The sequence below is a fragment of the Bombus impatiens genome, unplaced genomic scaffold, assembly GCF_000188095.3.
Source record: "Bombus impatiens unplaced genomic scaffold, BIMP_2.2 scf_0296, whole genome shotgun sequence".
Lineage (NCBI taxonomy): Eukaryota > Metazoa > Arthropoda > Insecta > Hymenoptera > Apidae > Bombus > Bombus impatiens.
In genome coordinates this window covers 627,224-642,034 of record NT_176715.1, presented here as the reverse complement: position 1 = coordinate 642,034, position 14,811 = coordinate 627,224, and the positions used below count along the sequence as shown (strand labels likewise).

At 36.6% G+C, this 14,811-nt stretch overlaps 1 protein-coding gene across 7 annotated transcripts in view; it reads left to right on the top strand.

Annotated features, from left to right (window-relative positions):
* The window catches only part of LOC100741623 (FERM domain-containing protein 5), a 58,617-nt gene that overhangs the window by 1,954 nt on the left and 41,852 nt on the right, over positions 1 to 14,811 (top strand). For 6 of the 7 annotated variants that reach the window (XM_012384756.3, XM_024367131.2, XM_012384755.3 and 3 more), the window contains exons 2-3: positions 10,976 to 11,080; positions 14,020 to 14,062. In XM_012384756.3, coding sequence (XP_012240179.1) covers positions 10,976 to 11,080; positions 14,020 to 14,062 — 148 coding nt within the window. Of the gene's footprint in view, positions 1 to 10,969; positions 11,081 to 14,019; positions 14,063 to 14,811 lie in introns of those variants that run through there. The other variant, XM_024367132.2, reaches the window with a different exon arrangement.

Here is a 14,811-nt window from a genome sequence, read left to right as displayed (position 1 = left end):
TGTTAGACGAGCATTCGGCAAACACATTTTTGTTATTTATTATGTTTCACATAATGGAAGTACGACGTACCTTTTATATATTACAATTTATATGGTCAATCACGAAAGTCTACGTACATCCGTCGAGTTTTTTGTTACAAGCTTATCAAAGAAACTGAAAACGCACTTATCAGAAGATTATTCTACTTGTATATCGATGCAATTATTATTAGCATGTATTCCTAAAGAAGCAATTAAATAAATTACACTGTTTAACTGGAAAAGATATTGGAACAGAATTACATCGACGTAACGTTTAATTTTTCCAACTACAAGGAGACAGCACGTTATTGACGCTTACGTAGTATCTACAAGATACTACTTCGACGTTGAGGCTACTATTTTTGTGATTTCATATCTGTTATATCTGTATATAACAGGTGTATGTAATATTTGTAACGCTCTATTCTATATCTTTGTTTTCTTCTTTTTTCTTCATTCACGGAGCTAACATTCTTATTATGATTTATTAAGTTTAAAGAGTGTATACATGTGTATATATATACTTTTGATGACGAGACTCATCGTATATATATTTATATCAACAATATAGTCGATAAAGTTGTGACACAGCCTAGTTGAACAATTCGGCAACGTTGTGTTTTCTCTTCCATAAAAATCGTAAGATATAATTATTTATCATTAGTGGCAGAAATACAGCATCATTGAAAAGTATCCGGCCACTTGCTTATTTCTGACAGGATGTAATTAAATCGAAACGATCTGCGATGATCTTCCTGTTTATCATTGCTACAGCTCTGCTAATGAAACATCGTGACACGCAGAAATAACATCTATTTTGCAAACTGTTTGTTTTCGGGCTGCTCAACTTCTAAATTGTACATGAGATGAAGTTGGTTCTTCTAAACTGACACAAGGACCGCTAACGTTATTTCAAGCCATAATCGTAAACTATTTAATAAAATATTATTCATATAATTATATATAATAATATTATAATAATATATATTATATATAATATAGTAATATAATAATTAATATAATATAGTATATTAATTAGTATGGTAATATAATATAATAATATAATAATTAATATTATATACAATAATATAAAATATTATTTAATAGCCGAGCTTCTTGATATATAGCGTGTTTAGTCTGTCTCGGGCCACTGTAGTATCTCGAAAAACACGAACGATATGAAAAAATGTTTCGGGCCAACGGTTTGCTCGATACCGAGGTAGACGTGCTATAATCTTGTATATTTGATCTTGCGATGCCTTTGAAACCTCCTGTGTACGTATTTTTCTAGCTGACATTCGGTCCAGCGCGTTTCCAAACTAGCGAGATATTAGTTGACGTCGTATTAACATATAACGTATAACATATTTTTCCATATCGCACATAGTTTTCGAGAGAGATTTCGTATAAAAAAGCAAATAGGATGGAAGCAGGAGGGAAGGAAGCAAATATGGCCAAAATTGGTTTCGGAAATTATTAGATATCCGTGCACTTGACTCTGCCCCCCGGTTAGCACATTTCGCCGTATATCTGCCCGGACTTTTTATATCCGATAGCTAAGCTTACACGATTCGAGAAAAATTTGTAATTTTTAAGCAATTCGTTTAATTCACTTGTAACTCTTGCAAGATGAAATTCGTCAAAGGAAACATGCCGAACAGATGCACCCGACTAAAACAGCTTTATTCAGATATTATTTATAAATATCGTGTTGCTTATTCTACGAGAATTATTATTGTACAATTATTTACTGTAAATGTACATATTGAAAATACGTAAACAATTTCTCGCTAGGAATAGATCTTTTATCTTCTTTGTGTCTTAAACTAGACGCGTTCTTTTCCTTTATATCTTCTAACGATATTTGTCACGATTAATACTAATATTTGTGCAATTTCACGATAAATTTTACTCGTTGCCGTATTATAGAAATTGCAAGTTGTCTTTTATCAGAACTATGGTATTATAGTATTACAGTGTTGCCATTTCGTTACGCGTTACGCATTTCTCGGCGTATTATGAAAATGTCGATGTCTCTTTCTTTTCGCGCTAATTATATTAAATAACTATACGAAATATAATATATTTCGCAATTGCAATTGTTTCTTAGAATTTCTAAGAAATTTCATTGTAAAACGTAAGAAAATAAGATAATTTATAATACATATTATTAGAAAGGAATTATTTTGCACTCTCAACGTACGACAGGTCGTTCGTATATTCGTAGAACAAGTAACACGATACCTAAATCGTCCCTTCTAATACGAAGCTACAAATACGAGGATAATGGTGGGAATATTAGTGCGAGCAACTGTTTTGTGTGTGAAGGTCACTTATGGATGTATTATACGACTAACACTTTGTAAGCGATGCTACCCACCGTTATTTTGTTTTCAATATGGCAGATCTTTTAGACCAGACGTTGATTTGAAATATTTCTCTTGTTCTCGTAATTCAGCAAATGTTTTAGATTGTTAGATTAGACGTGTAAAACGCATGATATGTAATTAACATATAAAAATGTTAATTATTTATGTTTCATACGTGTTATATGGATCTTATTAAAGGTAACGATAATATTACACGATAGAAAAAGAAATATATAAAGATGCTTTTAAATCTGAGAAATTCCAAGTTTCTGCTTTCGCAGGCATACTTACGGCGATTTCTCGTAAATCTCCACTGAATTCTTCGTTAAACGTACGACACAATATAAAACGTAAAGGTATTAAACTTGCTTTTTCGAACTCTCTTCGTTCATCTGAAGGAAGGGTAATAGGTAAACGGTAGGCTATGGAAATGTAGTGGAAACCCGTTCTAACCATCGAAGAGAACAGTGACTTGATCGGTGACGACTATCGTGGGCTCGTTGGATTTTTCTTTCTCGCGATTGGATTTGGATTTGGACGCCGTATAAACCAACCGGCCTACACTCACTCCGTGCTATCATTGTATTCATCGTATCGTGTACGTTTTGACTCATCCGTATTTTTAGTTTATTCATTTACTGTTCGTTTACAGCATTGCTCTACCTCTAGCAATAACTGCAGGCGATTGGAACATTTTTCTCTATTATTGTGTGCTATATATTGTGTGTTGGTAAAGTTTCATGAAAATTGGTATGTCACACTCGACCGACGTCACTGGCAACTATCGCATACGCTTCAGCGGTAACGATCGTTTGGTAAAGCCTTGTTTTATCGTTCTATAGCCTCAAGCATTGGGATATTCGACTCTTGAATCTGATTTCACGTGCAAATGTGATTTATTTTTATTTATTTATTTCAGCGGAGCTTCGCTAGCAACGCAGCGCGGCTAACGGTCTGTAATTTCAGACTCAATTTGTAGATGTCGCGAATCGAAGAAAATCCGACAGATTCTGGCTAGAATGCACCAACTCGGTTGTATCATTAGACAGTTTAGTGGTTTCTCTCTCGTGGTCGTAGCTTTTCTACCGCGGTGTAATATTTTTGACAGAGAACGATACTTTGCATTGTTCGCAGCTAGGAGACTCATGGTTGGTCGGTAGATATAAACGAGTGAGTGCTGCGTGGCCGATCCTAATTCCGCTAATCGACCACTGGGCTGTTCGATTAATCGTGTTTGGGGAATATATTTCTATAGAATGCTTTTTTACGAAAGTATTTAAATAATTTTTTGCATTGTACGTGACATAGCGAATAACTTTGTTACGTTCCCTGGTGTTAGCTTCCAATTGTTAGTTTTGTTGCCTTGTTTGCCTGTTCGTCGTCCTGAATATATCAAATACGCGATGGTATCCAACGTGTCGTTATATTTTTCCCCTCCGCGATTGCTTATTCTATATTTTCGACTTCTTTTTTCGCTAAGAAAATCCGACAGATTCTGGCTAGAATGCACCAACTCGGTTGTATCATTAGACAGTTTAGTGGTTTCTCTCTCGTGGTCGTAGCTTTTCTACCGCGGTGTAATATTTTTGACAGAGAACGATACTTTGCATTGTTCGCAGCTAGGAGACTCATGGTTGGTCGGTAGATATAAACGAGTGAGTGCTGCGTGGCCGATCCTAATTCCGCTAATCGACCACTGGGCTGTTCGATTAATCGTGTTTGGGGAATATATTTCTATAGAATGCTTTTTTACGAAAGTATTTAAATAATTTTTTGCATTGTACGTGACATAGCGAATAACTTTGTTACGTTCCCTGGTGTTAGCTTCCAATTGTTAGTTTTGTTGCCTTGTTTGCCTGTTCGTCGTCCTGAATATATCAAATACGCGATGGTATCCAACGTGTCGTTATATTTTTCCCCTCCGCGATTGCTTATTCTATATTTTCGACTTCTTTTTTCGCTTAGAATCACCCCCTTTGCGCTTGTACCACCAGTTACCAACCACCCTGTATTATAATATATAATATATGGAATAATAAATTGATTCGTAAATTCGATTTGCGTTTAGAAGCAGTTTTTCGAGTTGTGTCGCTTTCCAAGCAAAGATGCGGTATGTTTGCTAAATTTCTTGGACGAGTGGAAACGACCGATGCCTTCTTTCTGTTTCGCATCCAGCAACCAGAGTTTTATTCCAACAACGAATAACGTGGCAAGGTTTATTCGACGAAAGATTAGTCGTTAGTCACGAATAAATTCTTATCTTTATTCGTTGTTCGTTATTGAATTTCAGGAGTAATTGTAAGTAAGCGTCCAGGCAAAAAGGAAAATTGTGCCAGGGGCGGGCGGCGAGATGCCGACGCCAACGCCAACAGTGGTACTCGAAGCCAAAGTGGTTGCCCGTAGCCAGAATCACCCGATGCTTCTTCGCTCGATACAGTCGACTTTGTCTTTTTAAGTAAACGTTCTCTGCTCTCTACGTACAATATTCGAACTTGCAGGCGGATACGTTCACAAGGGGAGCTATGTTTTACGTGATATGTATTTGTTATTTTATTGTCACTCTCTCGTTATTTATCTTCGTGGAAAATTCATTCGCGAAACCGTCTTAGAGTGCGATACATAATCGAAACCAAATCGCTCTATGTAATCGAATCGTCACTGTTACGACTACAATTTTCTGTGCAGAGGATCTTATTTCTAGCTTCAATCGGCATGAACGAGACACGCCAAATTTATGCCTATTCGTCGCTACAATAATTTTCTTGCCATTGTCGTACTTATTATTTTGTATGCGTGAGCGGATGTACGATAAATCTAGTAGTTGTAAGTTGTATACGCAAGGCTGTGACGTGTGATGTCTGTGGCGGATATTGCTAACGGTACGGTACTGCTACTTTTGCTCTATGCAGGATGATTGGTGAACGTGTACGTCCATACGTACGAGGGATGAATGTACGCGTTAAATTATGTTAAAAATGTCATATACAGCTATTCGTGTGTTTTCGTTACTATATTTTATTATTATCGTCATATCGTTATATCTTTCGTGTATTTGTAAAATCTAAGTTTGAGTATAGCGAGTATGGCGGGTCTTCTGCCTAACCGATCGTTAATTTTGTATATTTACCCAATTAATCGCGGTGTTTCTTCTATTTCATCCTATAGGTGCCTTGTGCGTTACGTGTTCATTTTTTCGCTATTAATTGCCAAGGACTTGTTGATAAGTTTCCAAGTTCAAGATTTTTACTTTTACAGTTACCACCTATCGTTTTCGTTCCTCCTATTCTTTCATTCGTGAGCCTGCTGCTACATATCAAGAATCCCATAACTGCTCCTTTATATTGTTTCTGTCGTGCCATTGAACTTAGGTTCATCTTGTCTCAGTGTCTGGCGAAAGTTAATCGCATAGCCAGTAATACAATTTAATCCAAATTATCCTGCAGTCATCTTCCACTCGTTTGAATAGTCTTTGAACGCGAAGTTTGCTCGTAGTATGCTGTCTGAACTTTGTCTGATCCTCAGCCTGTAGGATGGGTGGGTGAATTTGACGCGTAGGCCTGAGGAAAATGCGATCCGGAAACATTCAACGGGTCTGCTTGATTTCTCCATTACACACTCCTGGAATAAACGATATTTAGAATTCAACTGATTCGGTTTCTCGATCTTCTCCGTAATTCTTTCAGTCGTCTCCGTTTCGTTTATTTTCGTCTGAAAATCCGAACCGAAGAAAGATTCATCTATTGCTGTTTGGTGACAGGAAAAGAAAACGCGAAACCTTCAAACTCTCCCGATAATCCTGTTACAATGAACGCCTTCCTCGTCTCGGTCCAACTATACGTAGCATAATTTCTACCACCAATTTTGCCGCATCTGTCAGCGACATTGTTTCATCTGTGCTTTCTTCCTCGAACATCGATAGATTAATTAGGTAAGGAGTCCAAGGGCGTCGAGGCTGATCGTTGGACATTTGCCACGCAGTTGTCTCCTCTTACTCGCATTTTCACTCAAAATGCCCTTAATCTCGGCACTCGATCGCGTCTAAAAATTCTTACACGTAGCCAATAATTCCTGCTTAACTTAACGACATTAATTCCTTCCCGTACTTTAACGTAAGATTTTAGCCTAAACATAAATATCGCGAGTCAGACTCGCGATGAAGATTTTGGCCCAAACATTAATATCGGCGAGTCTGACTCGCGACCAGAAACTTGAGCCAAACGTAAACATAACAAACCGAGCTCGCGGACTGTTTTTTTGCATCAGTCCGGTCTGTTTAGCGCGCGTCGATGTCTACCGATTGGGCCCGAGTTTCGTCGAACTAAATGGCACGGGAAGGGGTAAGCGAGCAGTGGATCGAGATGTCAGGGATCTTCGAACTTCGCCTTATTCGGATCGTTGTTTTTTCTTTTAACTATCAAAACATTCGCCTGTTCACGAGGACAACAGTTTTCTTTCATCTTATTTAATATTCGCCACTGTCTTCTAGTTTAGCTCGCCATTTCGTGTTACCATCGATGGAAACGCGTTAGTGAAACCTTTGTGCGTCTTACCACTCGTGTAAACTCTTTAGATTTATAATGAAATTTCTAAACTAAACCCGGTTTGCTATTCCAATATAGCCCCTTCGGTTCATTCGCGTTCCTCCGACCACTGGCTGGTCAATTTTTCGCTCCACTCTGAGCTCCGCTCTTCTTTGCCAGGCCACGTGTTTCTCCGTTCACCGCTTCTTCCAACAAATCAACTTTCTCTCGCCCCTTTCCCTTACTTTCGTTCTTCATCTTTTCAGTTCTGCAGTTTTGCCTGCTGTCCTTTGCGCTTTCTAGCCGTTTCCGCTGCTTTCGCACCGCCTTGTTCGAGAACTTTGCTGAAACTGTAACCCGTAATCTCATTCTATGCACGTGCTACACCTAGGGACACGAACAAAAGGGAATGACGAACGCGTAAGACAGCAATCTTTTTGCTTGCTCTAAAGGTCGCGATATCTAGGCGGTAAGAAGGAGATGCGAGAATGAGGCGCGAAACATAATTAAAAATCGTACTAGTTTTTCGAGAGACAGGGAAGAGTAAATATGACAAAATTGATACAAGCTGTCGTATTAGCGACTGAAAGCTGCAAAACTTTTTCTGCGATTAACACGTTTTACAAAGGAGTTTATTGAGTCCAGAAAATACAGATTTTAAGTACATTATTCACAATAAACATGAATTTTTGTAATGGTATATTAGGCAAAGGTACCGATACGCGGTGGTACGACGTAGCCATGCTGTATTATGTGTCGGCGCTTTACATTTTTTGTTGTATGATGCAGTTTTTGGGTTTAAGCCTCTGGGGAGCGGAGCTTTTTTTTTAATGTATTTTTTTTATTTTTTTTTCTGTCCTGAAAAACTTGGTCGCAAAACTGCGATTAACACGTTGGTCGCCCAGCGTGATTCGGCTAAGCTTCTTGGGGGGCCCAAATCCGACCGCCGGTACGCAGAACGTAAATAGAGCGACAAGCGGGCATTCATTGTTTATCGCCTTCGATTCATCGCAAAGAAAAGATTATTTAGTTCTGAAATGGAGAAAGCGATGAGCTTTCCAGCTAGAGTATTCCGAGGGATCTCATGGCAGATATCTCGGATCTTTCATTTAGTCGAGAAGCAAACTCGTGAGACGTACATCGGTGATTTTTTCATCCTCAAAATGTTCAGTAAACAGCGTGAAAATATATTTGAAAGTGAGGAGAGTAGCGATGACGGAGTCTACGACTATCGTTCGAAGTGCCGAAAATCGGCCCAAATGTGTTTGGAACGTTTTAACAAATACCACGCGATATAGCATAATGTAATATTTTATCCAGAATATAAATTAATAAAAAGTATGGTATAATGTGTTTTTGATATTTTTATGTTATGTATATTCTATATATAATATCCTATATTCAATTAACTCGAACGAGAAGAGCGTCACCCATACTTTGTGACGGGGCCCCCACGGAAGTATACCCGTCACATAGATATGGGTGACACGGCGACCAACGCGTTAAAGCGTTCAAATGGTTAATCCATACTGACTCTGTATAATTCCATATTGATTTAGATATTCATTTATTATTTATTATTAGTTATATTTATTTATCATATAGATTATTTATTAGACAAGTTTTTGCTTGACAAGTTATAATATATTCTTCCGTTACTCGTGCAGTACATTTCCGATTACTGCTACTGTGTTGATTATTACTATTATTCCATTTTTCAGAACAGAGTTATTTGTACGTACGTGCATTAAACTGTTTAATCATAGCTGCCAAATTCGCTACATCGTTGGCAAACAAACGTCGTTGTTGTTCGTTTATCCACTGATCGTCAATCGGGAAACAGAGCGTGTAATTTCATTATTCGAAACGTTTTCAAATTACGGCTGCATATTGTTATCGATGGAATGTCACCTTGTAGCCAATAATTTCTCGGTATTTCCGTTATCTATTGTCTTTTTCGGGAATAGAACGAATTCAATTTTCCAATTATCAAAGTATTTTTGTATCATGCGTATTTGCACTTATTTGGCTGCTACCAGCGCATGGAATGGAAGACTTTGGAAGAAAGCGCATTTGCTGTCCCGTTGACCGTGGGTTCGTTATTGAACCTAGGATCATTCTCATTAGTGAAATTCTGTAATAATCATATTCGTATCGGTAAATATAATCTTTATTGCATAACAACAATAACTAATCCAAATGAAGATTCGTTACACGCCCCTAACCTCAATGAGAACTCGACATATATATACGTAATACATTTCTAATAGTATTCGAATACTGTTGTTATGTCTTTATTCAGAGGTAATATCACAATAGCTATTATTATATTCTATGGATAAATCTATCACACCGTTCTGAGCCAAAAAAAACCTTTATTGCACGTTCTTACATAGACAGGGGATAAAAACAAAAGAATATCTTAAACCTAACGATTAAATCTATCGATTGTATCTAGAACATCTGCATATAGATGGCGAGCACGAACTCACGTTGTCAGTTTCAACAAATACTTTCCTATTTATACCATTTGTACCGTCGTAGAAGAGAACTACTGCAATGAAAATTTAGTTATCGCCAGTAACGACAAGTTTATCCCATTGATCGTCTACCCAACGAGAATGTTTACTTGGTTAATCAAAACATTAAACGTACGGTTCATTGAGCTTACGTGTACGAGCGAAGTAGGTGCGGCGTTGCATTGGCGGCAAGATATTGGAAAAAATGTACCCAAACTTTACCGAAGAATTCCGCACTGACCGACTTCCCATTTGGAAGCTTTTGTTTACAGATGGAATGATTAGAGAAAGAACAAAGTGAACATACGCCAAACACGATGCATGGAAAAAATCGTATAAAAATTTGTTGGCTCTGTGCGATGAAATCGAAGTAGGTTAAAGCTAGAATTGAAATATCATCGGTTCAAGATTTTTTGGTTCTTATCCAAAAACTAATCGATATTATAACGTAAAAGAAACTTGATTTCTGAAGAAAGATGCTTTTGGTAATGGCTTTCGGTATTTCTGACAACTGTTCCGATTTTTGTCACAATATTATTTCAAAAAAATGTCGCGAAATACATTGTAAGTACTTTTAGCATTAAATTAAGACTAAACTTAAAGCTAATCTAAAGCGCAAGGAATACATAGAGTCGACGTAGTCGTAAAGATAAACACAAACGTAAAGGTATTAGTCGAAAGTGTGATATATTGTACATACAAACAAAAGGATATAAAAACGCGTGGCGGAAAGCAGTGACCTTGCTTGTCTTCTTTCCTGCAACGTACGCTAGATAGAGTAGTACGGTTACGCTTTGTTCCGATGTTTCGTGAATGTTTTGGGATAGTAGATTCAAAACAGTTTCGTTTAACTAGAAACTGTAGAATATCAAAGGAGAAATTAAAATTATCAAAAAATTATTGTTACAAAAGTTATTCGATTCGAAGGCGGGGGGTAGCATTATACGATGGAAATTATCCTTTTGCAGATATTCTAACTTTAATTTGTGAAACTTAGCGTACGAAGGAAAGGCGCGAAGCGACATTCTTGTGTTTACGTTGGTTTCGTCTTTCACACGTCTTAGAAACAGGAGAATACCGTTCGCGTTAAATTTGACAAATTCGAGCTTTTATATAGACAGGTTATTAGTTCATTATACTGTAATAATAATTTTGATAATATTTAATTGTATTTAATTATACATTAGCGTACGTATAGAAATACAGAATATTGTTTCAAATAAGATAAAGTTATACGTAATATTCGAGGTTATATTTCGGCTGCTTATACATGTTATGACGCAGTAACGTTGCGTTACAACATGTAAAAATTAAAACAATATTGTTTTAATTTTTCTATCCGCTCTACGTTCCGATTAATTTGTATTTAAATCACAATTAATATAATTGTGGGATTTAGAGAAATTTTAATTAGAAGGAAGGAAATAGAATACACGCGATGTGCTTTATAACATACACACATGATTTAAAAAAACAGTTACATAGTATGTAAGATGCTTCCATATTCAAATTAGTCTCAATCTCTTTTCTTTTCTTATTGTTGCAGCCTCAGGACAAAGGAAGGTATATTCTCGAATATGTATGCAAGCAACTCAATATCCTGGAAACGGATTATTTTGGGCTTCGTTACATGGATCATTGTAGGCAAAGGGTAAGTTCAACCATGTTTTTTCCTAGATTCTTCTCTTTCGATTTAATTTTGCAAATGCCAGCCCCGAAAGCTTATCTTTGATATTACATCTATGTTACCAATGGTCTGATTAAAGCGCAAAATATGTCGCTTCTCTTTCAACAATATCTTAACTTTTTTATTTTCCAAACACAAGACTTTCAAACTTTTTTTTTTTATTTCAACATGCAAATTGCATTTCTGGTGCATTAGTAGCGCGTAACTGGTATGAAAAATTCGTTAAAAAATTAAAATTTTATTTTATCGTTAAAATTTTATTGCACAAAGCTCGTAAACTCTTACGCAAACGCGTTATTGTCTTGGCAGGTAGGGACTCTATCTTCGTATAAACTATCACGACATTCGTATTTGGTATCCCATTTAAATCGATCTCTGCGAATGTCTACGATATTATTTACGATACTATTTACGATACCGAAAAATATCTGGAAAATCCAAGTTGAAATTCGTCGCGACCAGTCTACAAAACCTCTGACAACGATCTTCCAAATTATCAGACTGACGTAAACTGTCCGTGCGTGGAACCGGACGAGCTGACGCTTTAATAGGAATTTTTACATTTTCCACCTACTCTATCTGGAAAACTAATTATCGGCTCAACTTGAAAGGAACATAGTCGAATAAGCAAGATAGAAATGTCCCTAAACTAAATTAAACTCGCGATAAGCGAATGAAAAGAGCTTCCTAGAACAAGCATTTCGATAATATTTTAGCCCCTTACACTCTTAAATATTAGGGTAGTTATTCACCTAAATAGGATTTGCAGTTTCTACTTGATTTCTCTTCTTCTATCCCATAGGGAAATATTTTGATTAAAAAAGTTATTTCTCTGGATTTTTCGAACAGTGCGTCATAATTCAAAAAATTAGAAACCAGTATTTTTATCTTCTTGCGCGTATAAGGATGACCTATTTATACAGGGTGGTTGGTAACTGGTGGTAAAGCAGAAAGAGGGTGATTCTACGCGAAAAAAGAAGTCGAAAATATAGAATAAAAATTTTTCGTTCGAGGGTTTGTTTTCGAGAAAATCGACTTCGAATTTTCGGTCGCGTGCACTTTATCGCGTCTCGTTATAACGGATCTCACTGTAGATCGTTGTGTTGATGGAAAAATTAAAAAAAAAATTTTTTTTAAATTGTTATTCTATATCTTCGACTTCTTTTTTCGCGTAGAATCACCCCCTTTTCACCAGTTACCAACCACCCTGTATAATTGACATAACGTGCGCATCATACGAGTATTATATGCGATTCTAAATAATTTTAGTCTTATTTTTAGACAAGTGGATTTTATACCGTCGTTCTACCAATCATTTCAATCACAGGATTTACTCGTTCGACATGAACGCGCGCCGTGCATCCAGCATACGATAAATCGTAAATTACCGCAGTGATATTTATAAATAATTTTTTTTTAGTGGAAGGAAAGAGAGGGAGAGAGAATGTAAAATTCGATAATTCGTGAGATGTTTGAAATTAAAAAGTCAGGTGTTTCGTGTAAAAATCTGAAATACCTCACGAATTATTGGTACGTAGTCGGTTCAACGACAAAAGTCGTGATAAGCACGTGATAGAGGCCAGGTGAATCAGCCATCGATCGAACAATAAAGCCGAGAACTTTCTTTAGAAACATTCAGAACCAATTTTTATTCTTCGCTCGTCGTTACGTTTGTGACTTTCAGCGACCTTGAACGACCGTGAGATTCGAATTCATTTTGATCGAAGGATTACGATCGCAGATGTTCAAAAATACATCTAAACTCGTAAACACGTCCATCCAAGAAGAAAATATTCCGCATCGCGTAATAATTCTCTCGGAATCAAATAACTTTTCTTTCAAATATTTTTCTGTGTCTTAAAAATAGAAAGAGTTATTTATACTCCCGTTTATAACATATAGCGATGCGAAACTGATTTATCTAAGAAAAAAAAATATTGCTGTCCAATGTCTAACCAAGGGAAAGAAATATGTCGTTACGCGCGAAATTCGTGTCGCGATTGGTTACAACGGGTTACAAGGAAGATGGCTACGACGTATTCTGACATTATAGAAATATCACAATACGTTGCGGTTGTTTTCTTCCTTACCCACAACTCGATACGAGATAAATTTTGGAGGACATTTTGTCCCTGTCCCCGTGACCTGACACTTTGAAACCTCGGACGCTCGAGAGGGTCGCAGGGCTGCGTGAAATCTTGTTATTTCAAATCTCTGTTAATAAAAATTGCATTGGCACTTTGGTAAAATTTTTCTGATTAAAATCAGACCAAACACGACGTAGTTTAAATCACGTTTAAACGTATATGCGGATAAATGTATAATAGAGGGGAAAAATAGGTTAATAAGCGAATGTCGCTAAATAAGCAAATATGCTGCAAATTATATCGCCTGTGGTATTGTTTTTGGTAAGAGAAGGCTCACAGGAATCACATCGGTAACCGTTTTAGTCGATAAGAAGTTGCGTCGTTGCGTCAACATTCTCTGACCGCTGTGTTGTTTTCTCATCGAGTCTCGACCTCTTTCGGACTTCTTTCGGACCTCTTTCACTCGCGCTGTCTTTTGCCAAGTTCGTATTTACGAAATACGATCGAGTCCTGTACGATAACTCATCGCCAAGTAGTCTTGATTTGCGGTCAATTACGTATACGAGAAAATACGTATTTACAAAGGTATATGTAGTTTCTAATACGTGACACAATAATAACAATTTTGTTGTTCGTATTTGCCAATAATCGAACAAAAATTGGACGTTGAAAATTCATTGGTTATTCATTAAAATAATCCGCTAATCACTTGTTAGATCGTAGAATTATATTTGATTTGTATTTAATATTACTAAAATGAAACAACTGATGTGACAAATAATATTTAATTAACCGTATTAAATGAATCTGTTTCAGCATTGGTTAGATCTGGCAAAAACAGCGATTAAGCAAGTAAAAGGTTAGTACTTGGAACTCTATTGCATTGCTTGAATGTTTAAGGTGATTGTTACTTAAATGTTTTATTGCGTGTCTTGTAAAAATTCCTAATATTTTAGTACCATAATTTTTCCACACTGTTAAAATATAGCAAAAATATTAGCGAAGGATATATCGTTAGACCAAATGTTTTGCACGTAATTTATTCGTAAAAGGCTGGTATTTGTCAAACACGATTTGATTTCGAGAAACAATTGAAGCTACGTAATCAGAGTCACGCGTGAGAAGAAATTAAAAAATGAGAAATCGTATTAAAAATAGATTCCTGTAGACTGATCTGAATACATATTTTAGGAATTAAATGAATTAAGCGGAGCGAAATAAACTCTGCAAGGTTTCCATATAAGAACTTCTGTAGGAGATAGCACGTAAATTCGATCGTGTATAACAGTGCACAGCTGTGGCCAAGGTTTCGATTGCTGTGTTTTTTCTTCTTTCTGTAGTCGATCGTCGTGGGTCGATGTCACATGAAACTTTCAAACTCTAGTGACCCAATACGTACCGTATTATTCCTATTCGTCCAAATAAACAGAAGAATTTGGTCTTAGGAAAGAAAGTAAGAAATTTCATTTGACAATTTACCATAGTCTCTCTCTCTCTTTCTTTCTCTCTCTCTCTCTCTCTCCCTCTCGCTCGCTCGCTCATCCTTTTTGGCTCTTTTAAAATATCTCAAATATTTTTTTTCGCGATATCAACTTTTACTGTCTACAT